At 42.2% G+C, this 25,968-nt stretch overlaps 1 protein-coding gene across 2 annotated transcripts in view; it reads right to left on the bottom strand.

Annotated features, from left to right (window-relative positions):
• Window positions 1-25,968, bottom strand: part of TMTC1 (transmembrane O-mannosyltransferase targeting cadherins 1) — a 147,000-nt gene that overhangs the window by 106,483 nt on the left and 14,549 nt on the right. For both annotated transcript variants that reach the window (XM_048934325.1, XM_048934326.1), the window contains exons 3-5: window positions 24,695-24,768; window positions 22,907-23,083; window positions 20,799-20,990 (exon numbers count right to left, since the gene is read on the bottom strand). In XM_048934325.1, the coding sequence (XP_048790282.1) occupies window positions 20,799-20,990; window positions 22,907-23,083; window positions 24,695-24,768 (443 nt within the window). The remainder of the gene's footprint in view (window positions 1-20,798; window positions 20,991-22,906; window positions 23,084-24,694; window positions 24,769-25,968) is intronic.

The following is a 25,968-nucleotide window of genomic DNA, read 5'->3' as shown; positions in this document are numbered from 1 at the left end:
ACCACTGCCAAAATCCCACTGCTAGCCAAGGTTCTTAACGCTCCTCACAACAACGTTAATTAAAACTCACACAGCAAGGAGACAGGAGTAAGGACAGATCTTTTGTTTCACAGCAAGGAAAACAGAAAACAAAAAAAAAAGGCACAAAAATATTTTACAACATACCAACCACAAAGAAAACCAACTGGGAGGGCACAGAGGTGGGTGAAGGAGCATAGAGCCCTGTGGCTCACTGCATGTCTTGTCAGTGTTTCTACTAGACTATGCTTCTACTATGCAGTATTACTTTTCAATCTCAGCCAACCTGAGATTTAAGAGCCAGCTCCCTTAATTCTGGCCCTCTCCTGCTTTCTCACCACACCTCCACAAATGCTGCATCAAAATATACCACAGTGCCATACAGAAAAAAGCAGCTGCTAATAATCATACCTCGTTATAAGGATGCCTCATCTGTACTTCTCTGAAGATTTAGCAGACTTATTATTTCCCTCTGTAGCATGATTTCCCACTCAAATATAGGAAAATGAAGGCAATAGCTATTTAAAAGCCATTTGCAACATGTTCTATATGTATTAATTTTTCAGTCTTTCGGGAACATTTTCTTACACTTTGTACCCAATTCATAAACACGTATCCATTTACTTAAGAAATTTATGGACAAAAAGAAAAGTAGAACTAAAGCATCAATTTAATTTCTACTGAATAACACATATTTATTACTTTAGAATAAACAAACACTATTCCATCAAAGCAAAGCCATTACTATTTCCCGTCAACATGGCAGGGCCGGAAAGAAATATAAAGGCAACTGGAACTCACACCAGACATTATTTCCAGGTTTTGGAATGGTTATTTCCACTAAAAGTAATAACAACTAAAACCAGCATCTCTGCAATGCAGACAGAAAGAACAACCTGAAAAGCTGCCAGTTCAACAGCGAAATGATGACGATTTCAAGAAGGCAGCAGGTCAGAGTGCAGGATGCCCTTGAATGGGATGTGGCAATTCAGCATGCAGTGCACAAGGGTTTTATCTGAAAGGCCAGCACATGCTCAGAGCAGATCTTTTTGGTTTGGGCAACCCAGAGCTACGACAGCACGGGGAGAGGAGGGAGGAAAAAAGCAGAGTAAATGGATAAGAGCTCTTTAGCTTCCTGACCATTTAGGCACTGTTTCTTAACACACATAGCTCCACAAAAAGAAGATTTTGCTGAACCAGGCAAATAGAAACCTAAGAAGGAAAACTGAAACCCCTCACCCTCATACATTTTCAGCTCTTGGGACTTCTCTGGACCCCAGCACAGAGTTGATATACCACGGCTGCTATTCAGAGTGGAATTCAGTGGCTCCCATGCACATTGCCATTCTATGCCCAATGCTAAGGGCAGCTCTTCACTATAGAAATGTTTAGCCTTCACATCAGATCAAGAGGCTGCCCTCTACAGTGTATTTCTGCCATGGAAACAAGCATTTTAAGATCAAATTTGTTTCTCAAACAACGGAATTTACCTCCCAGAGTCTAGCTGGGAGTCTAGCTAGGAGAGAGGAGGGGGGAAGGTCAACATTCCCTCCTCTGCTTTCAGGAAATTAAAGTTACCCAAGAACAGGGAGGTGTTAAGAAGCCTCAGTTTCTTCCTGATGCCAATATTGAAAGGTGTCAAATGCCTTCCCCTCACACTGCTGTCAGAGCACAGTGAGGGAGCAGAGCACCACACGTCTGAACTTATGAGAAGGTTTATTTTGTCTCCTCTGAACCAGAAACACTTTAGATCATTAATTTATACAGCTCTCAGTTATTTCCTCTTTAGCTTTTTTTTTTTTTTTTTTTTTTGCTTTCCCCCTCCCCCCCCTCTTTAGCTAGCAAGGAGTTGGTAACACTGCTGAGTGATGGGCGCAGAGCTGAAGAGCCATGACATCACTCCATTGCTGACAGGCACAACCTATCTTATGGAGGCTTTCCTTCACCTAGCAGTGACCTAAACAACAACCATACAATCACAGAATGGTTTGGGTTGGAGGGGACCTTTAAGATCATCCAGTTCCAACTCCCCTGCTATAGGCAGGGACAGCACCCACTAGACAGTGTTGCTCAAAGCCCCATCCAATCTGTCTTTGAATCCACTTACCAGCAGCTACAGTATCGTCTCATGCGTCCATAGAGACCTGCTGTAGCCTAGAAAAAAAATCCAACTTCACCTGGTGGCTGAAGAAAGGTCAGCCAGCTCCGGGGCTGTGCCAGGAGTCAGGCTGCCTACTCACCTTCCAAGGGAAATGGGAGCTGTGGGAGCATCTGCCCTTCCCTTAATGATCCTAGCAGCCTTTTTAAACTGCCTAACTCAGAGCAAGTCACTCCTGTTCAGTAAAAGCATTCTTTCTGTTTCTGTGGAACTTCATGGATGGAAATTCATGGCAAAGAGAGCAGCTCTTCCTCTGGGAAGTGCATTGCCATGGTCAGCCTTTTCTTATACTCATTAAATCATACTGTCTTTGCTTACCATCTACACAATTTTCACACAGCCATTCAGACTTTTACACAAAGAGCAAGAAGAATCCCATAAGTGTGGCAAAGGAACCCCATCCAGCATGCTCTTGAAGAGGGAGCACAAGTCTCCAAGAGGCCAGCACCTCGAGGAGCCCAGAAGAGCACATGAAGAACCAAGTTTCCTGATTAACATGAAAAGAAAGTCATCTAAGTTTTAAATCTCAAGTTTCACTGCTCACCTCATTTAGACCACTTTTGTAATAGTGCTCAACAAGGTATATAAGCAGCAGCCACTACCCAAAATAATTCCACTCCATATTCCTTTTTCTCTAGTTGCCAAGATAACTCAGGACATTCTCTCCTGCTTCACTCTCCCATTAAGGAAATTTAAATTTCAGGGGGACATTGGTGGTATGTTTTTTTATCCCACACATTTTCAGTTGCTGATATTTTTTGTTCTATGTTTTTTTCAGAATGGCTGCAAGTCAGAATGAAAAGTGTAATTTGCTGAGTGTGTCATGGTACTTGACCAAAGGAAATAAATAAAAATAAAAACAAGCACACTAAACATAACCTTCTCATGGTCAGAGTGAAGGCAGCTGTTCTAGAGAGTCTCAGCCATTGTCACAATACAAAGCTTGCCTAGACAATGCCAGTAAAAGGGTTTAAGTTGTTTCATTTACAACTAATGGTTTCATAACTTGAATTAATAGTTGAATTATTTAGTAACAACCCATGGCAATCCTCTATTTCCCCTCTTTAGAAACATACAGGAAATAATTACACCACTGGATTCTCACACTTTTAACACCAGTCTTTTTACTTGTTTTTAACTTGCTCAGTCTCCTTGGTTTTGTGTTTCGGATTTCACGTATGTTATAATACACAGGTATTCCAAACAAAGAAGAAAAGACAAAGAAATGCATACATCTTAAAAGACAATACCAAGATAACAGTAAATGGACATAAATTGGCTAACAGAGGACTATATCTAATGAGCCAAATAACCTATTACCAGTTCCTCTGACAGAAGGAAGGGCACTACTTTAAGAAGTCATCACTTACAGCCCATCTTTCCTCTGTTGGGTTGGTTTGTTTCATTTCTTCTTTTACTAAGGCAGAGAGAATACATCTCTTCTCAGTAATGGCACAGCAATTCCCATCAGACAAAGCATTGAAGGAAATAAGAATTAACAGAATGGAAAAGGCTCTCAAGACTGAATGGTCAGAAATATTCCAACACTTATTACTTAAGAAGTAAATAAGATTCCCACAGACATCATCTTGTATGTATTGCTTTACTGCAAGCAGGCTTAGAGAGCCGTTCAGATCTGTACTGTCAGTTATCTCACTCTAAAACTTGTAGGGGCACAACTCATGTCATGGAGATACCAGAGATGTGGAAACTCAGCTGTACTTAATACAAACAGAGCTACAGCAATGACACCAGCTGTTCAGCTCCAATGACCCAGTAATCTTCATGATTATGTGTCCCAGTTACACCGGGACTCTGCTGGAAGGATTAGCCTGTCGTGTTATCACCCTAAGCTCTCTGCTCAGAAAAGCATTAAACACAAGGACTAGATGTTCAAAATAATTTCCTGCTGAAGTACCTCAGCGTTTGTGAGCTTGAGACAAGTCAAGATCTAATTGGCAGAAAGCATTTCCACTTCACGTGAAAGCACCAGGAATCAAACAGCTCAAAAGCAGGCCCCAGGAGCACCATCTGGACTCGCTCAAGAGCCCTGAGACTTTATCCAGATGAAAACTGAGGTCTTTTTCAAACGTAACTTGGGCGACAGCCAAACGTGAGCTGCAATGCCAGGGCTCCTGTCACTCCAGAAGCCTCCTTCATGTCCTGACAGAATGACCAGAGGGCAGCCATGATGCCAGGGTGTGCTCCAAATCACCACACAAAATCAAAGTCAACCTCAAGCTCAGTCCTATGCCAGAGACGCTGTCTTTTACAATTAATCATAACATCTTCCCTGAATTTGTTAGGGAAACAGCTCCCTTTTTCAAGATAAACAAAAAAATATATGTGAAAGATAATTTTTTAAAAAATTATTATTATTTTTAAGATATAAGATCTACTGTCTATGAAAACACAAGCTTACTGATTGCAGGTAGAAAATACTTTTTAAAATTATCTTGGTCTTCTTGCTGAACTTTATCATATTTGCAGTCATCATTCTTTCCATAGAAGTGTGCACTTCATTACTTGGTAATGGAACAATAATTGCTCTTCACTTATGCAAGCTGCATCTCTAATTTGTAGGGGGCTTCTGAAGAGGTAATGACAGATGCTTAAACAAGTAAAATGTGAGAATACTAAACTTGTTATGTAAGAGATAATGGTACCCACAGAGCATTCTGCCAGCTGGGCCACAGTCTCAGCTGGTATAAAGGAAGTATCCTGATGTTCTGCCTTGTGTATTCTTAAACGCTGAGCCTGAAGCCAAATTAATCATATTACCTCGTGCTTTAATCTGACTAAATATCACAAATGAAGCAACGTCAAGATAGGTCAACAACAGATGTCCCCACTTTCCTGAATGCTTCTAGGTAAGGATGCCAGCAATTCCAAAGAAGGGATTTTTCCCTTCTGAAATTATATTTTCTGAGTTTAGAACATACTGAGTATGAAATGAAGACATCAATCTATGTGTTTCCTGGTTTCCAGAAACGCACCAAATAAAAACTGACCTGAACATATATTGTGAGGGTAACACTGGCTAAAAAGAGCGATCTATGTACAGTTTTCTCCATCTTTACTCCTGAGAGCAAAGGTTCAATACAGCTTTTTAAAATATAGTGTTTTCACTCACAGCCCTTCCAGACAAAATGTCGAATCCAGACTCTGAACACTTGCATTCATTAAGGCTTCCTTGGCAATGCTCACAAGATCAAGAGCAGTGCACTCTCCAAACGTCATCTGTGTGTACAGATGCAGTATCAAGTGCACCTCCTCATATGACTAATTTTCCAATTAAGATCGAAATACTGTTGTGCTAGAAACACAAACACATGGGAAGATCTCATTCTTACCCCGTTGGGATTTATCATCAAAGAGATGCTATTTTTTTCTATAATCCACTTGTGTTTCTTTAGGAAAGTACTTTTACGACATGTAAATTTTGCTCTGCAAAACAAAATTAACTCTATTTTTCTGTTTTGAAACAATTTAGCACAGCTTTTACATTAAAAAAAAAAAAAGTTGTTGAAGTTAGTAAATGATTAAAAGTCTTGCTTCACCTACCCTGGTCTCCTTGCCATTGCAGATATGTTACTAGCAGGACCCTAGCTATTTAATCTGAGAGTTATTGATAGCCAAATACATAAGAAACCCCACAGCAATGATTGCTGAGTAGGTACAGCAAGCCCAGCCTTTCAGTCCACTTGGCAAAACAATAAAGCAGCTATCACAGACTGCAGAACTTTCAGCTAGGAGAGCCCTGTTTAATCTACTGGAAAAAGACATAATGAGATGCAGCACTTGGAAGCTCAATTTAGATAAATCAGACTAGAAACAGGCACACCTTTATTACAGCGAGAAGAACGCACTGCTGCAACCATCCACCTAAGGACACCTCTAACACTCCATCACATCAAGTGTTTAACGCTGACGCGTGCGACACAGCTCAAAGAGAAATTCAGACCTAACGCCGTAATTCCTAGATGAGGCTCTGTCTCTTGCACCATGCTCCAGCTCAGATTAGATGATCACAAATGGGTCCCTCTTGACCTTAAAGATTTACAGTGACACTTCCAATAACGGTAAAAGTGCCTTCAAGGAGTTGTGGCTCTGCACAATCCAGAAAGACTGCAAACTGCATGGCGCTTTCGTGCCAGTAGCCCGTGTCATTCTCATCCCACACAAACTGTCTGAGGGCCATTGGCAAGAGCCCTGCTGGACAGATGGCATTCGAGAACCAAATTTATTCTCTCACCTCTGGGTTGGCAGCAACTGGAAGAACTGTAAAAGTCCTCATACACCTCAGAGAGGCAGCTTTCCCTCAAAACATTAGCTGTCTGACAGTGTCAGGGACTTTGTAAGGAAAAATAATAATAATAATTGTTCTAATCCACATTTCCTGGTGGATAGTCACTACCACAGGGTCTTTATAAAAATGGCACAGCAGGAAAAGCAAAAAAATCCTCCCTAAATAACGAAGCAATTTAAAAATAGTTAATCCTGGAAACACTCTCAAAAGATTAGCCGTGGCTCAACAAACTTTAAAGATGATCATTTCTAATTTAATTTGAAGTTGAACATCCTCGTGTAATAATGGCAAAGATGAAGGACTATTAGGGAATAATCTTGTTTACGGATCAGTGAACTCAGAAAATTGCCAAGGCACTGTGAAACATATTCCTTATTCACACCTCATAATTAACTGACTGCTCTGCAGAGACAAGATGCTGCAATATTAAAGTCACTGCTGTTATTAGAAAGCTGTTCATTTGGACTGGGATGCTGCTGGGGGTTCTTGCTTGGCTCTGGCATTTGCAAGCTCCCTGGAGACAGCACCCTGAGCACATCGGAGGAGCAGACTCACAAAGTGTAATGAAGGGCAGAGAAAGCCTACAACGAAAGCATGGCTTTGCCCAGAAAAAACCTCTCTCTCCTTTCCTCGTGCCATCTGGGAACGCATCTCTCCTACAGGCAACAGAAAGAAAAAAAACCCACAGTTCCTTTAATTAATTCACACTGAAAGGTACTTTTGGTGGAGTCAAGAGGCCAAAACAGGTCAAAGTAAATACTGTGATAAACAGTGACATGCAGGCCCTAGGACTGCAGCTATCATAGCTTGGGCTGTTGAGATGTTCCTACACAAAGACAGCAAAAGCTGAAACTTTCAGCCTGTAGGAAAAGGTAAGGAAGGGACACAACAGGCTCTGTCTTCAGGAAATCAAGAGAGAAACTGTTGGTTTACTAGCAAAACAGGAAAGCTTTGCTGAGGTAGATGTGCTTAAGGTTCGGGAAATCCTGGATTTAAGCCTCTGCTTTACGAATTCTTCATGAATTTGCGTGAACAGTGGGAACTGCTGCCTTTAGGCATAGCGAGGTGGGAGCACAAGCACACTGAGGTGGAGGGGAACAGTGAGTGAGTGAGAGCAAGGCCCAGATGCAGCAGCTATGGAGTCTGACAGTGTTCCCTCCAGCCCTGAAAGCAGCCAGGCTGAGTTCAGTGCCTCACTCCACCTTTTTCCCTCTAATGGGAACAGGCTGGATGCTCTCCAGCCACAGAATTCAAAACACGCTCATAAAAGATACTCATATTTTCCGTTCAGGCTTTTTACTGTACATCTCATTTATCTACACAGACTGCCATGCCTGCAGTCTGAACAAAAGAATAAATAATAATAATAATAATAATAAAAAAAAGGTGGTGGCATAAATCAGCACTGAAAATGCAACTTGTGAATAGTACAAGGATCCAGCAGATTTATAAAGAAACAGAACAGAAACAACAAGCAATAACAGACTCAATAAAACTAGAACGTGCTCCTGCATCTGGAGCCCTGTGTGTTATTCTGAAATCTCCCTCTTTTTCTGCACAATTTTCAAAGGATCAAGAGGGACACAGAAAAAGCTAATAAGGCTTTGAGGTAGCTTTTGCAAAAAGGAGATATGCAACAGAACAGGACCGTCCAGCATGGAAAAGGTAAGGATAGCATAAAATAACTAAAAGGTATAGTGAACCAGAAAAATTACTTTTTACTTCTTAACCCAATGAAATTACCAGTTATCAAGCAAAGGGAAAGACTTTTTCAGAGTGCATGCAATCAAATCACAGAACTCTTTTTGATGAGATGTCACTAAAGTCAGGAGAGAAATAGGTCTAAAAAGAGAATTAAGCAATTCCACGGAGGACAGACCTATGGAGAGTCTGAAACAGTGTTCCAGATAAAGCCTCCATGTCCACAGGGTCTAAATCACTGACTGGCACATCTTCAAAGCATACGGTGAGAAAAGATAACCCTGTACTGGCCTCTTTCCCATTCGTTTCTTTTCTGTAAGCTTCTAGTAACGATCACAGTCAGAAAATACATACTAGAGGTAGACTGGGTGTTTCTATTACGTCAGATAGATTGATGTGAGTTCAATAGACAAATCTGAATGCAAAGGGAGTTCTAATAATTTTTTTTTTCCAAGGAAATGAAAAAATGCCTTCTGGATGGAAAGTTATTCATCATCTCCAAAAGAACACATAGGCAACGAGCAGAGGAATTTCATATTCCATGTTGTGCAATTCCATGATGGAGTTACCAGTCAGGATCAGGGTGATGGCAGTGAATCCACAGTACGCCAGCCAAGCTCAGTAAAGGAATGCTGTTCTGTAAAGGAGAGACTAGAAATTCTAGGCTGGCATTAACAGCCACTCAAGACTCAGGCCTGGTATAGCTTTCTGAAAATGAAAATTCCTGATGCTTGTACCAAAAAAGCTTGTACTCTAAGCAATTCATTTGCTGAAATAAATGTGCAACATAATTAACTTCAAAGAGAAGGGGGGAGAAAAGGGAGAACAACAATTGGTGAATAGAGCTTATTACCAAAATACAAATGCTTCAGACATTCACAGATAACTCACAAGCACAGCAGTGATATAAACTGCTTTCATGAGATTAGGCTGAGGTTATTGTTAAATGCAATTAAATCAAGCAAAGTCTAAATATTGCAAGAGAACAAAGTACATAGTTTTACAGCAGCTTTTGTAGAAATTCCTAGCAGCTTACAAAAACAATACATGTAATTGGGGGTGAATGATCACACAAATCTGCATGTTGTGGGAGAGAAATACAAGCACTGTTTCCTCTCTCTTCCATTCTTGACTGATAATTGCTCTTTCCCTGATCTTTATGTTCATCAGTCAATACAGTCTCTGCCTCCATGGAAAACAGAGATAAAATAGTTTTTTTTTTTCTTCCAATTTTCCTCTTCTATTCTGAAATCCCAACAGGCTTGTTGTCATCTTTCACAGACTGGAAGGAATTGTATTATATTCCATAGTTTCTGTACTAGTACAATCAAAGCGCAAACCACAGTTAGTTTCATATTTTCTCCTCACTCTACAGCTGATTTGCAAGAATAAGAGATCTGTTGGTCATAAAAGGAGAGACGTTAGCAAACTTTTAGTCTCCAGCCACGAAACAGAGGGCCTACGGCAAACACAGGCACGAAAGCTTTAAACAGAGGGAACAACTGCATTATCTAGATGGTAAAAGAATGACACCTCAAGCCAACCAAACCTAATTTTAAGAAAGGAGTTTTCAAGAAGAACAACCCCCAGCAAACACTTCAGTGGAAGATTTTCTTCTAAGCGTTCTCGTGATGAGCTGCAGCAGGTAATGAGTGCACAAAGCAAAGCAGAGCTCTGCCAGATGCCATCGGACCTGTCTGACTGGGGGCAGACAATGGACAGCAGTGCTCCTGTAACATCAGCGCAAGCGCTGTCTTTCAGGGCTCCCTTCAGCCATTATCTGAATTTCAGCACGGATGTTTGGGAATGTGGAATGCATTTACAAGCATCCCTTCTGCCTTACAGCTTCCTGGACATTCCCCCTCTGGAAACTGCTTAAAAGAATAGCTTAAAAAAAAAAAAAATAATCTGCATTTCAAAGGTCTGCAGGCAGGAGAGAAATTGTGTGCTCCAGCATTTCAAAGTATAGGATTAAGGTTTCTAATGCACTAGTTGGAAAAAGATATTGGGATAAATGAATTAAAATGTGAAAGTGGATTTGCTACTCTTCTTCTTTAGATTGAGATGAAGATTAAGTTTCTAGCCAGGGAAGGATCTATTCATCCTGGAAAGCATACAGGGAAGATGAGAGAAGCTTTAGACACGCAAACAGATTTTGTCTTTTTAAACCAAACATTAAATCTCAACAACTACTTCACATTGAGAGTCAAAGTAACCCTTGCCACATCTAAATCCATCCACCAAAAGTCAAATTTGATGGGATTGGTATCCTCACAGTTTTGAGCAAATGACTGCACGTATCAGAGCCTGTGAAAACCTAAAGCCATGAAGCTTAGCCCACAGAGTCCCACTGTCCTTCACTTAACACATGCCATGATATCAGGTTCTTGAAGAGGGCATAGAACGGTTCAGAAAGAGCCAGACATAAAAGATGTAGAAAGGTACAACTGAATCTGTTAATCCTGAGAACAGCCCAAAAGTTTTGCTTCATATTCAAGCATCTGGAAGTCAAAGATGGAAATGAGAAACTGTACAGCAATATTAGGTCCGGGTAAATGTCTGCAATAATCTGCATTTCACCTAATCTTTATGGATTTTGTTTCTTTTCTTGTTGTTATTATTTTCTGTTGACTGGAATACCATTCTGTGTCAAGCCACCCCAGATTTACTGGAAGAAAAAGGACCTGGCAAGTCAGTAAGGCTTTTCCGTTTCTCAAGTCTCTGGTAATTCCTTGACACCAGTTTACAGGGCTTTCAGAGATGGGCATGTAGTATTTCAAACACTAATTTAATTGAGACTGCCATCAATTGTGAATAGAAAGGCAGTCCCGTAAGGAAGGAGAATGAACAGAGTCTGCTGTGAGTCAGTCTGGAACACAAGGGCTGCACCCACAGATTAGGGATTTTCAATTAGCAACACAGGGAACAGAACAGGCATCGATGCACCACTAAGAGACTTCAACTGGGGGGTTTCAATACCAGACAAAAAAGTCTGCTCCCTCTGTGCAGGGATGAACAAGGGCTCAGCATCATTCAGAAGACAGAGAAGAAAAAAGACAAACTGAAACATGGCTGTTAGCTCTTCTCCCTGATCCTGTCTTGCTCTGTCTGGTTCTTTGTCTCAGGGAAATTTTCCACTCCTGAATTCATAAAAGTGGATTTCCATGGACTTAATGAAAGTCCATCTGAAAAGTTTTCCTTAAAATAAATAAATAAACCAGCTGGCAGATGTTAAGTCATCAACTGCAAAAACTAACATCCGTCTCAGTTTTGTCCTCCATTCTGACATTTAAAGCACGCAAAGCCAAACTACTTAGGTTTACTTCTGCTCACTGAAATAAACAGAGCCTCTTGAGCACTGTTGCACGCTAATAATCCCAAGAATATTATTTACTTTTCACTTCCTTCTTGAAAGGGTTTAAAAAAAAGGAAGAGAGGTTTCATTCCATAATGCAAGACAAAATCCTCTATCCAGAATAGCAGCTAAAGTGATCTAATGAAGGAAGAAAAACTTAAAACCAAGCCTCTTCTATTCTGCTGGCTGCATGCAAAAAGTGCCTCCTTTCCACAAGCAATGCCAACAGTGCAACTAGTTATGGCTCCATGCCACTGCAAGTGCCTCAGAGCTGCTCTTGGCTTTGCATGGTTCTGTGTGCTCCCTCTCTCCCAGGAAAATACCCTGATTTCAATACAGGGCTGAGAACCAAACCCACACGGATGAAGAGATGAGGTCAAAAAGAAAGCAGGCTTCGCAGCCCCTGGAGCAGAAATGCAAAAGGGAGGAGATAGGTACAGAGACAGTGTCCGTTTGGACACGGGGGCCCAAGATGATCAGGGGACTGGAGCACTTCCCATATGAAGACAGGCTGAGGGAGCTGGGCTTGTTCAGCCTGGAGAAAAGAAGGCTGCAGGGTGACCTCATTGCAGCCTTTCAGTACCTAAAGGGAGCCTACAAACAGGAGGGGAATCAACTCTTTACAAGGGTAGATAACTGCAGGACGAGGGGAAATGGTTTTAAGTTGAAGGAGGGAAGATTTAGGTTGGATGTCAGGGGGAAGTTCTTTACAGAGAGAGTGGTGAGGTGCTGGAACAGGCTGCCCAGAGAGGCTGTGGATGCCCCGTCCCTGGAGGTGTTCAAGGCCAGGTTGGATGGGGCCCTGGGCAGCCTGGTCTGGTATGAAATGGGGAGGTTGGTGGCCCTGCATGTGGCAGGGGGTTGGAAATTCATGATTCTTGAGGTCCCTTCCAACCCTGGCCATTCTGTGATTCTGTGAAGAGGAAAGCTCCAGAGTGACCCTATCATTTAGCTGGGCAAAGCTCCAGCAGCAGGAACCTGCAAGCTGGGAGAAGTGGGGAGCACATGTAGGATGCAACACACAGTACAGGGACATCTGCAATGGGCAAGGATCCTCCAGTCAACTGGGCAAAGAGTCAGGCTGGGAACACAGGAGGGATCCCAGGAGGGGAGGTTTTTCACAGCAACTTTGGGGCAAAGCAACATGATCCAAACAGCAAAGCTTGGAAGCAACTCAATGATAAGGTGAAGAAAGCAAGGGGAGATGATAGTGGGATGGAATAGACAGGGCAGAATAACAGAAGAGGGACAGGGCTGCCAGAAAAAGCCATATGTACCAGGGTTTATCCCTCTTTAGAGTCTGGAAGGGAACATCGTGTCATCATGATGTCTGATCTCTGCCAACAAAGACACAAAGATCTGAAGGAAAAAGTCCCCTGTTTCCTCTAGTACTCCCTCCTATAGAGCACAACTTACTGCTGCCATCAGTTTGTCTGCTCCAGTAGCAGATGTCTATGAGGTGGATCCATAGTTTTCAATCCAACTGTTCATACCCTTGTGGCAACCCTCTGAAACTGTTTACTCACTTTCCTTGTTTTTTTTTTCCGAAAGCAAAGAAACAGGACATCCAGAAATTATGCCAAGAGTAATTTAAAGGTTACAGATTGAAGCAACAATTGGTGAGGAAATATTGTACTTGGTAGTTTGTACACAGAGAAATAATCAAAAAGAAGTTAATCTTTCTCAGAACAGGCCTTAATATGATGTAAACAGGGCATGGAGCCATGCTTTGGACAAGGAAGAAACAAAATATTGAACAGTTGCTCATTAAGCGAGCACCAGCCATTCTGGGCACTCAGTAGAGATGGATCATGCAGAAAAAATGGCACGTGATCGTGCAATTAAAAACTGTCATAGAATGGCCCAGATTGGAAGGGACCTCAAGGATTATCAAAATTGCAAGCCCCCTGCCACAGGCAGGGTTGCCAACTGCTAGATCAAGCACTAGAGTAGATTGCCCAGGGCCTCATCCAATCTGGCCTTGAACACCCCCAGGGATGGGGCATCCACAGCCTCTCTAGGCAGCCTGTTCCAGCACCTCACCACTGTCTCTGTAAAGAAACTTCCCCCAACATCTAATCTAAATTTCCCCTCCTTTAGTTTAAAACCATTCCTCTTGTATTCTTCCCCATGTCTTAATATATCTTCTTGTGTGTGTGTGTGTGTGTGCAGCATTAGTGATCATCACACCAAGGCAGTGCTGTTTTGAAGTAAACTTTAGTTAGCAATAAATGACTTCAATTACTTGTACTGAGGTAGCAGTTGCAGATTTGCAAGATTAAGACACACAAAGCCACAAGCATGCAGAAGAGAGACGTTCCTTAGACTGACCTAAGAAATTTACATCTTAATGTACATAAATGTACATAATGTACATAAAACAACAATCACATCAAACAAATAAATGAAGGTAGAAAGGAAACATGCATCACTCTGCCTCATTTTCTAGCACGCACAGTGGGAACAATTTTCCCAAGATTATGCAAGGGTTCTGTGGAAGACAGTCACAAATCAGAGCACTGAAATCCCAGGCTGAATCCAAGGCTTTAAGACACTGACTTTGCATGTACTCCTAGGCTCTAATAAAGACTTCCAGTGGCCTCTGGTACTATTTGAGCATGACAGTATTATTGTTGACTATAAACAAAGAAGAAGAACAAGATTCACATGGTACAGTTAGGGAACATCTCCTGAAAGGACAGGACATGGACACAGCAGTAGCTACAGCTCAGACTCACAATGGAAAAATGTTCTAAAGGAATGAGTACAGAGAAAAGCAAACTGCTGGTCAAATCCACCCCTGCAATACACCTCCCCTAAGGGGTCTGAATTTCATTCACAACTTAAGCTTACTAAATAGCAAGAATGGCAGAGCACTAGCAAGCCTCCTACAACTAAAAAAAGCTTGCAAACCATACAAGAAGCATCCCCCAGATACCAAGGAAACGATGGTGCTTATCTAATCTGTTCTTTCAGCACATTCAGTGCTTTTTCAGGTCTTGGGACTCCTGCTTGTCTTTTGGGGTAAAGTTTGATTTTAAACCACAATCCCCCCACACCCCTTCCCACCCAAAAAAATTCAACACACAGCCAGTGACCATTCAGCACTTCTCTCTCCTTTTGCACAGAGACAGTCTAACATCAAACGTTGTTCTGAGCATCACAGACCGTGAGATTACTCATTGCTTTTAAAAAACAGAGCCCTCAGGAAATCACCACTAAGAGAGGAAAGAAATGAAAAGCCTAGGCTTAAAGTTCCAGGTTATTCATTATGCTTTCTTGAGAATAAAATCATTTTGATTGCCAGATTCCCAGACCCTTACCACCACAGACTGAATTCTAAACCAGGTCACCGTCTTCAGGGTTCTCTACCAACTATTCTGGCAGTGTTTGCAAAGTCAGGCCATATCAAGTATCCAGCCTCCTCTTTTGTTGTATGTTCACAAGGTAAAAATAATAGTTAGGTCTTCGCATTTTGTAAGAAGTATGCAGTGCTCTTTACTTGCTGTGCTTTGTGTATGAGTGCAATCATCGCTACCTTCAGGTCACACGAGCACAAGAACGGCTTTCTAAAGTTTAAGAAAGCTGTAAGAAATCTAACAGAAAATGTCCTCCTAGCACTCCTGTACCCCAGGCAATTTCATATTTTAAGTCATGGCTTGATATAAAATTCTGACAAATTCAAGAAAATTCCAAGTTTGCAAGAGAGATATCCTGTGAAACCCAGGATCAATGCATCTGTGAAACCCACTACACTATTCTGTCTGTATTAGCTATGAATCTAGGACTGCATTGCAAGGAGAAGCATTAGAAATGCAGCTAAGATTTCTGCTTTTTCAAGAGAGACTTCATGTTAGAGCAGCGATGTGCTAAACTACAAAAGTAGCTTTAAAAATATAATAAAAGTAATCACTACTCAAGAATTAGAAAAAGTCATTCTGTTAGCACCCAGTGGGGAAAGAGCCAAACGAAATTCATGCAATTTCTACCCAGTTGCAGGTCACATATGCCTCTCCCTCTACTCTTTCATGTTGGTGGACAGCATCTGTTTCAGCTCAAGAACAGAACACGCACACTGTGCTGGGACGTGGGGAAGATACATTATGACCTCAACATACTTTCGCTCGTACTATATCAATCTTCAGGCCAGCAAAGCCATCTCTGGAATGCACCATGTTCTGCACAGTGTTTCCATTCCCCTTCCCCTACTCCTGCAAAAGGAAACAACATTGCTGATGGTTTAGTCATCAGGTCACATTTATCCCTGCAACAACCTTAAGGGACTTCATTGAATTTTACATCAATGGGTTTTCTGTCCAGATCCTACAGTGCTAACACGCAGTGAGCTCCCTCGGTCTCTTTTGCACATATGCAGAGATATGAAGTGACACTGTTGGGCACAGCTCCAAGTACATCCCCTTCTTGTTCTGTCATTTGGCAAGAAAGTAAAAAAGAAACGCGCACAAAAAAATAAACTAATATAAGGGTTTGACTACGCAGAAAATGATCATACTAAAAATTGGTCTATTGTCAATTCTAAGGGAAGAGTTACCAACAGCATATGCAATAAAGATCAGTTTTTAGATGATCAAAGAGAAACGCAGATTTCCATTTCAAAAGCATGCAAGTTACTGAGAAGTCTTATCTTTCAAGAATGCCCATATCTTTGACTGTGGCCCAACTACAGACTCAGAAAGCTCAAAAACATCAAGGTGGCTAAGAGATATGAGAGGGAGGTCACAGACTAAACATTTAGCAGTGGTGAGTGTGAGGCATCTGTGAAGTGACAAAATTGTAACTATACTACTTGGTTTTGGAATAATAATGGGGAAAAATAGTCAAAAAATAATTCCCAGTTTTCATTTATCAATGAGTTCAAGAAATCAAGAAAAAGAATGACTAAATATGTACACAACTTTCAGAAGGAACTATGACAACTTGTTGCTTCACACATACCAGTCTCATTAAATGCATCAGAGTAACACTATGGTGTGCAATGAGGTACTGATATTGTTTGATAACCGGATTCTGCTCTCGTAAGACCCCACCTGGAACACTGCATCCAGAGCGTGCAACCTAAGACAGATGTGGGCCTGCTACAGTAACTGCTAAAGCATCTCTCCCATGAAGAAATGCTGAGAAATATGGCATTATTTAGCCTGGAAAAGGCTCTGGGGAGACCTCACAGAGGTCTCTGAGCCTCTAAAGGAGGCCAAAAAAATCATGGGAAGAGAATCTTTACCCAAGGGGTAATGGTTTAAACTAAAAAGGGATAGGTTTGGATTAGATATTAGGAGGAAATTATTTCCTCAGAGAGCGACGAGGCACAGCAACAGGCTGCTATAGAGACTGTGGGTACCCCATCACTGGAAGTGTCCAAGGCCAACCTGGATGTGGACCTGGGCAGCCTGATCTAGTGGTAGGTGTTCCTGCCCACAGAAGGGGTGCTGGAATTGGATGGGCTTTAAAATCCTTTCTAATCCAAACCATTCTGTGATTCTATGCCATACAATCATATTCTTTCACCGTAGTGAAAGCACTGAAGTTCTGGCTTCATCCTAAACAGAAGGTTGATGTGAAAGTTCCTCTCATCTGTTCTGTGTTTGCATCACGCAGGAGGACATGCGTAGTCACTAGCCTCTTTCAGGCCTTGAAACTCAGGCAGCCTGATCAAACTGATAAGAGATCTGAAGTTACTCTGTTTCAGCAGTACATGCCAACAACCCCCTAAATTGTAATAAATCATGGTGATAAAACCTGCAGTTTCACCCAGCCTAACTCATTCCTTACTTCTGAACGCACCCAGAGCTGCAACCCACACATTCACAGAGACATCTCCCTGCACCAAGAATTTACATAACTAACTCCAGTTACTGCTAATTAGAATGCCTCAACTCCTCCATTAGCTTTTTCCGTATCTTTCAGTTAGCTTTAATAGGAGGGTACACATCGTCAATTATTATTAAATAGAAATCTAATTGGCCACATTACAAGTGAGCTGAAAGAATAGAATGAAATAGTTGCACACTGCTTAAGCTAGAAAACAGCTTACAATCAAGCAGCTTGGTGCACTATGTAAGACACTTGAAGCAATCTGACCACCTCCAATCAGTCTTCCAGTTCTCGAGTTTCTAAAAATCTTTTCCCTTCCCTGTTGCTGTGAGATCTACACAAATCAGGGAAACATCAATGACAGAGAATAAATCGTGTAATTAATTCTGCATGTTTGACAGCAATTTCAATTTTTTTCCCCTCCTATCTTTTTTTTAGTGATAGCAAGGATTTCCTGATTTACTATTCCACCCCCCAAAGATGGATTGCCTTTTAGCAGAGTAATTGCTTTGCCTGCTTCCTATTTCACATCATATAATATTCCAATAGCTCTAGAGAAAGACTGCATACAGTAAGTATTTAAACTAGTTTAATCCGTCCTGTGACAGGAGTCAGCAAATGGAATTAAGGGGAGGACCACAGCTGCATGAGTAGGTAGTGGTTCCCTGATCTCCAGGTGATGTGGATGACATTTTGAGGTGCTGAGCTGCAATATATTTAATCTTTGCAGTTCCATACAACTGCAAGTGCACACCACGGGGTTAGTACTTGAGAAGATCTCTTGGAAACACTGCATCTGTTTGATCTGTTTAAGGAACAAATGCTGTAGCAGCACATTTATTTTTTTAAGAGTAACTAGTAAACGTTGACAGTAGACACACAGGCACTGGTCAGATTGTCCAGGCTGTCATTTTGTACATACAGTGCAATTCCAACAAGAAAATATTATCTGGTTCAGTACTGCTTTCAGAGAATTGAAAACATAATAACTCTTAGGAACAGCCAAACCAAGAGCAAAGCAGTCCCTCATTCCTGTAAGCCTGAGAGCAGAGAAGTTCTCAACTGGAACTCTGCACATACAAATATTAGAAGAATCACAGAATGGCCTGGGTTGGAAGGGACCTCAAGGATCATGAAGCACCAATCCTCCTGCCACATGCAGGGCTACCAACTTCCCCATTTAATGCTAGATCAGGCTGCCCAGGTCCACATCCAGCTTGGCCTTGGACAGTTCCAGTGATGAGGCACCCACAGTCTCTATGGGCAGCCTGTTCCAGCACCTCACCGTTCTCTTGGTAAAGAACTTCCCCCTGACATCTGACCTAGAACCCAGGGACACAGCATCACAGCAGCATCCCCAAGCTTTCTAGCAGAGCTCTCAGGCAGCTATCACACAAACATGCCACATCCAGCTTCTCTCTCAGCTACTGGGCCCAAGCCAGCTCCACTCCAGGCATTCCTCAGCGAGCTGTCATGCAATGGGTCATCATAAGAGTGCTGTGCACTGTCACTTGAAAAGAGGAGCCGAGAGGCTTCTACCATGAGAGCCTCTTTTGAGAAAGAAAACAGCTATGTACACACATATTTGCCGCGTGCAGAAATCCTTTCCAACACTTTAAGAAGCAGCTGCTGAAAAGGAAACGACAGTTGGCATCATGGGCAAACACCCTCTGAAGCCATTCCATACGCACTGTCCCCACAGTGCGACTTCCGCAACCCTCTCCTGAATCCAGAACACCAGAGACTTTTCCCAGGAGCAAGAAAGGAATGCTCCCAAAAAGGGCAGAAGGACAGTGTCTGGAAAAGGTATAAAGCAAAGATGGGGAGACAGGAACAATACTAGGAAAGAAAGAAACAGTGGTAAAAGATACAAAGAACAAGATGATGGAGTAAGACAGGAGGTATTTCTTACAGCGACAGTCTCCAGCACAGTATCTGTCAGGGAAAATGACAAAGAAATACAAAGAGAATTAATGCACTTAAAGAAATAGGGAAAGAACAAAAGTCAGGAATAGCAGCTGCCCCAGTGTCTGTGCTCAGATTACTCTTCCCCATCACATACTAAACTTTGGAGGCAAGATGCTCCAAGAGGTATTCAGACTGCCCATTCTGGCCCGGCCTATCAGAATGAACAGGGGTCATCTGTGTTTATTTAATAGTTCTACTCATTTGGAAATACAGGAGAAGAAATGAAAACAAACAAAAAACTCAGTACACATTTCAGAAGCTGTTCCCAGTACCAGAGGAGTCTGGGTGTCGGAGCAGCTGGCAGTGAGCCACCCTGAGAAGACAACTTCCTCATCATCCTTCTGTCATGGGTTCCCACACAGAGAGGCAACACAGCCAAACCCACTTCTCTCCTTGTTAAAAACAAAGCCAAGAACACAACTACACATAAGTCAGACCCATCAGACTAAACACCAGGACGATCAGTCTGTGTCTTAGCAGCTCTCAAGTGGGCTGAACCATTTAACCTAAATATAGAGCAAACAGATTCTGCAATGAGAAGGAAAGGACTGCATGTAACAGCCTGTACACCATCCATACTGATGCAGCAAGAAGATTAAACGAATACAGAACTGCAGCAGATAATTTCTCATCTATTCCAGGAATAAAACACTTTCTACAAGAAGTAGGTAGCGTGGGGCAATTCATTACTACAGTCTCCAAAAAGTAAATCATATTGTGATTATTTTGTAGCTAAAGCCAAATATCAGCAGTAAAGCTGCTGCTAAGTATGCTGAAGCTAAAACCTGCTGTTTGCTCACTGTAGCTGTAGTGCTATTCAAATTGAGCAAGGGCACCAAGCACAGCTCCAAGGCAAAGAATGGCCCTGAGTTCAGAGAGTACTTTCTCCCCAAGTGAGATGCACAATGAACATGTTGAGAACTGCTAGACACACTGACTATAAAAATCACTCTGCTGTTGCCTGATCCCCATTTTCACCATTATGTGCAAGCTCGCAGGTGTAAGGCAAGAGTGGGCATCACCATCACTCTCATATGCACACATTTATAAACACATAGAAATTATATCCTCAGATGTGCACTGAGAGATACACAGCACCCAAAGCGAGGCAAGTGCTGCTGTACACATGCACACATTCCTACTTTTCACATTCAAGCTAGCATTACAATTCTGACTTTACCCATGAAGATGTTGGGAAGGAGCACACTGCATACCAACATCATCCTAGGACTGGAGGCCTCAGGACATGCACAGTCCTCAGATATTCTCCTTTCCCAGGTAGAAGCGCACTTTTTAACTCTTCCCTGTTTCTTCCCTTCTTCCTACCCTTCTCCTCATCTCCTTCCCCAATAAGGGAAGAAAAATTACAGATTTCAGGCTCTTAGCACCTAAACCAAAGCAGAGGAGCTGATACGGTCGGATTAGCTACAAGGGGAGAGTCAGGCAACATGCAGTACCTGCGAATAGCCCAGATAGCTTTGCTGGGCACAGGAAGGCCACTGCTGCGCGGCTCCTCAGGGTGGCAGGAGCTCCAGGCAGTCCTGTGAGCGAAGCGATGCTTCCCATTCTCCCGAGATGAGACTGGCAGCGAGGCAGGGAGTGAAGCTGCAGGCTGCCGGACAGATCTTGTATGGGTGCCCCCATTCCTCCTAGGCAGGCATTGAAAAAGCAGAGAAAAGGGGGAAAAGAGGGGAAATTGGAAAGATAAGACGTCAGTTTCAGTTTTGCATGCTTATTAAAAGGTCGAACATTGTGGCACAATAACGGCATCTCACTGCAACAGACAATTTACTTAAGATTAAGGTGATGTGCATTGGGAGGACGGGACTTACTGCTTCCTACCTAAAACTAGTGGAAGACACCCAAGAGCAGCACAAGACAAGCATGCCTATGCAGAACTGCTCTCTGCAGCTCCAGCATGATGGGAAGCACAGTGAGAAATAATATGCCTCAATCCTCAATTTTTTGGTGCAGAAAATAACTGTACTCTGCCTTGTTTGAACAGAGATCCAATTTGTACAGGATGGTGGAAAGAACAGGAGGAGGAGAGGAGGACGGTGAGGCCCTGGCACAGGCTGCCCAGAGAAGCTGTGGGTGCCCCATCCCTGGAGTGTTCAGGACCAGGTTGGATGGGGCCCTGGGCAGCTCTGCTGCTGGGTGGCAGCCCTGCCCACAGCATGGGGCTGCAGTTGGGTGGGTTTCAAGATTCCTTCCGATCTAAGCCATTCTGTGTTTCTATGAGTTTCAGCAGTATGAAGAAGGCTACTGGTTTTCTGCTGCCCCTTAGAAAAGAAAAATCACAAAATCCTGAGTGTCACAGAGCACACAAGACACGCGACTAGAGCAAATATTAAAATGCAGCACATCTGAACCGCAGAGCTTCCTTTCTGCAAGCTAAGCAGCTGCCACATCTGGGCAACTGAGTGCCACTGGAGCACAGGAAAAAACCTAAGCACTGGGATGCAAAGCTAAGGGAATGTGAAAACTAAATGGAGGGAGGGAGAGAGGGAGGGAAGACATAGGTTTTCCCAGCAATTATATTTGTGTCATCTTTAGCCAGGCAGCTCCTGGAACACCACGCAGCAGCCTGCAAACACAGGCACTGTGTGCCTGCAGTGAGCAGTGTGACGCCTGTCAGCTCCCAGAAATCTCACTGGCTACTTGCCCACCAGTGACACTGTTACAACTTAGTCAACAGATGAAAGCAGGAGAAATCCCAAGACAAGCCCCCAAATCCTGCTGGGAGGTGACTGAAAGCACTACTGCAGGAACATGAATTCAGCAGCCTGCTCTACAACTCAAGCATGGCAATTCCTTCTGGGGTGTGACGGGCTGCAGGGCCCAGGGTACAAGGCAGGTAGGAACGTGGGAGGTGATGGCAGGAGCAGGACCTCCTGTCAGCAGCAGCAGCAAGCTCTCACATGTGCTCACTTGTTGACAGATCTGTCCCAGCATAGTAGCGGACAGAAATGCATGAAAGACAGCTCTTATCAGCTGAAAGAATTCTGCCTTTTAATGGAGATGCAGTTATATAGTTACTGGAAAACAATGTGGGTGAGAGATACAGTCCTCAAGGATTTGATTTTTTTTCTTATAACTCTAATAGAAGTTGCTAATTATGCCAATCATTCCAGAACAGGCTGGATATCTTCCCCTCTTTTCCGATTTTTTTAAGGACAAGAAGGATTAACCTTGATTTTACTACTGAGTGTCATAACATACTTCAACAATAACACTAGCAGAAAGAGTTAAACCAGAGAAATGTTAAAATGTTAATAATTCAGCCTGAGCTCCCCTGTAAGAAATAAATATTGGTCTTGCCAGAGCGAACTGAGCACTTCAGAGACGAGTTCTTCACATTTGGTCAATTTGTCAAGCAAAATTTAACAGGCAACTAGAATAACAAACAACACCAGAATGAAAACTTGGTGCCTTCCAAATCTGTCAAATGAGTGCCATTGAATTCAGAAAGGCAAGACATCTCTGACAGTGCTGTCTAATGATACATATTCTGTATATACAGGCAGTAACACTGGAAAGCACGGTTAGCATAGAGATTACTTACAGTTTGAGGCTATTGCAGGAGAGGGAAAAGAAGTCATATACCAAGCACACACCAAACACAGTGACTCCAGTTTCTTTCACGAGCATTGCACACGTCCCAAGGAATAAACTAAGCAGCAAAAAGAATGGGGAGGCAGTGGGAGGGAAATGTTCCCCAACATAAAGCTGGTCCACACTCCTGAAAAACAAATTTGACATGCATGAAAATAGCAGAAAATTTAAAATATATTTACTACATTCACACAAATATTGAGGCAATTTTCCTTAGTTTCTTGAAATCCTGATAAAAAGTGAGGTGAACAATCTACACTGTTTGCTGACAAATGAAGAAAGTCTTAGACACTGGGGCAGGAAGGGAAAGTACAACTACTGAGAGGTGCACCAGGAACTTGAGCAGAAGAGTAAAAGATGAGCAGAAAGATGAGGTAGGCATTAAGTAGTCAGAGGAAGGTAGAGTAAGTAAAAACACAAAGGTTAGAGAAACACCTGCTTTCTGTCACTTAGAACACATATGTTTAAGTTTTCCTGGTGTGACAAAATGCACCATGCATGCAAAACATCCCCCCATCTCACTCACACTCCTCTGGGTCAGTGTACGCCCTAATCCTTAAAATCCTAAGTCTAAGTCTATATGAGAGAGAAGAAGAAAACAAACAAAAAAAATCAAAATCAAACAAAAAATTCCTACAGGGTCACTACCAGATTTACACCTTCAAAACCTTAGATGAAAACAGATCTAGATTTGTAGCAAACATCCCTAGAAGAACATGAGCAGCTTTTCCAAAATGAAACATCAATGTGAAGGGGCAGAAACTCCATTCAAGCAAAGCTATTTCTCATGTGTGCTTGTTCAGTTACAGTTTTAGCACGCAGCAAATAGTGTCAAGTTTTCATCTGAAAAAGACAACTAATGGTCTGGCCATAATGCTGAACTCTCACAGGCTGGATTCTTCACTCTCCATACTAATAATATGCCTTTAGTAGAAAGCATTTATTTCTAATTTCATGTCCAGTTTTAGAAACACTCTACTGGTGTATGGTCAGTTGGTAACGTCAATGGAAAAGGGTATCTTAATACTCTGTCCTTGTAAGGCCCCAGCTGCAGTACTGCGCCCAGGCCTGAAGCCCCGAGCACAAGAAGGAAGCTGAGCTGTTGGATCAGGTCCAGAGGAGGGCCATGAATATGCTCAGAGGGCTGGAGCACCTCTGCTATGAAGAAAGGCTGACAGAGCTGGGCTTATTCACACTGGAGAAGGCTCCAGGGACACCTCACTGCAGCCTTCCAGTACTTCAGGGGAGCTTATAAACAGGAGGGGGAGTGACTTTTTACACAGGGCGATTGCAATAGGACAAGGAAGAACTGCTTTAAACTAAAAGATAGAAAATTTAGGTTAGATGTTAGGAGGAAAGTCTTTACTCAGAGGGTGGTGAGGCCCGGCACAGGCTGCCCAGAGAAGCTGTCTCCGTCTCTGGAGACATTCTAGGCCAGGCTGGATAGGGCCCTGGATGGCAGCTGTGCCCATGGAAGGTTGGAGTTAGATGATCTTTAAGGTCTGTTCCAAGCCAAACCAATCTACAAGTCTATGAAATGCTGACTTCCCTTTTTACACTTATGCTTTCTCAGCAGTGTCACTTATTGGGCACTCCAACTGCAGCATGGCCCAGAGCACAGCCTCAAAGCACCATGCTGGAGGAAGGACCTCTGCCAGCAGTGATCAGAAACCAATGGATTTCTTCCTGAAACAGAGCATCTTATCCAATTATAAGAACTGATACCAAGGAGCCATACCTATTATAGGAGAGAAAAGCCAACAGAAAGAGTAGACAGGCGAGGACATCCGCTCTGCCTACTATACCTGTTACCTAAAAGAAAGAAACACACAGATGTAAAGGCAGGCATATAAAAAGGCATGTACATATACATTCAGTGACTGTCTCAACAATCTCTGCTAACCACTACTACTGTAAATATTAAAAAAAAAAAAAAAAAAGCTTAAGTGTTATCCTCCCTCACCACACCAAAATGTAACTTGGCTGGTGTAGGATATACTCAGTTTTGACTACTGCATTTCTCAAATGGCAAAACAAACAAGTAATCCAGTATGGAAGTCATTAAGTTCTTTTTAAAATATTAATGAAGTTGCACAGAAAAAAATACCAGTTTCAGGAATCTGCTTTAATTCTGTACACTAAGAGTTGAATGAGAAACACATCAAACTCCCAGAACTGAGATTTGTTAAAGAAAAGGACTATTGAAAGGACAACTCTCTGGAGAAGACTTATTATATAGGAGTGAGTTAATAATTAACATTTGAATAAACTTTATCGCCAAAAAGTAATGGAGTCGTATGTAATTTATTCTCTTTGAACAATCTGGGTTTATGAGAGTTTTCCCACATATCAAATAACAAAATCTTTTTGTAAGAAAGGGAATACTCGAGAAGGATGTACAACTATTTTTTACAAAATATTTCAATATTCCATTTCATAAAGATCTGAAGTCGAACATAAAGCAAATAAAAGGCCCTTTGAAATTTTGCCTCTTTTGAGCTTACATAATTAATCTATATTCAGTGCTCTGGCATTTATTTTAACCTTTTTAAGTTCTGACCCAGACAAAAATAAATTCAAAGAGTGCTTCTTTAGAACTTTCCCTGTCGTACAGAGCTGCATTATCAAAAGGGGCCTGGCTGATTAGTACACACAAGGCAGCACAGGCAGTGACTGTAAGGCTCACGGCTTTTTGTTATTAAGGTAATCTCTCCTCAAAAGTTCTCAGCAGCAGCAGCCGCTTCGCTCACTGATTTACAAAGGCTCCTTACAAGTCTATGATGTCAATGGTATCTCTGCTAACAAGTGCTTTTTTTTTTTTTTTTTTTTTTTGAAGCCTGGACAGCTACACATTGCACTTCCTTTGCAAAGACAGCAAGACTTACTTTATCCACAGGAGAAGTACCTCCCCACACTATTAGACTGTGGTTGCAGAATGAGTAAGTCTTTAACTGTTTTCATAGAACAAGCAGTAAAACAGTGCAGTACAGGCTGCTGCTCTGTGCACTTACC

Source organism: Lagopus muta, chromosome 1 (genome assembly GCF_023343835.1).
Source record: "Lagopus muta isolate bLagMut1 chromosome 1, bLagMut1 primary, whole genome shotgun sequence".
Taxonomy (NCBI): Eukaryota; Metazoa; Chordata; class Aves; order Galliformes; family Phasianidae; genus Lagopus; species Lagopus muta.
This window is presented reverse-complemented; position numbering and strand designations above follow the sequence as displayed.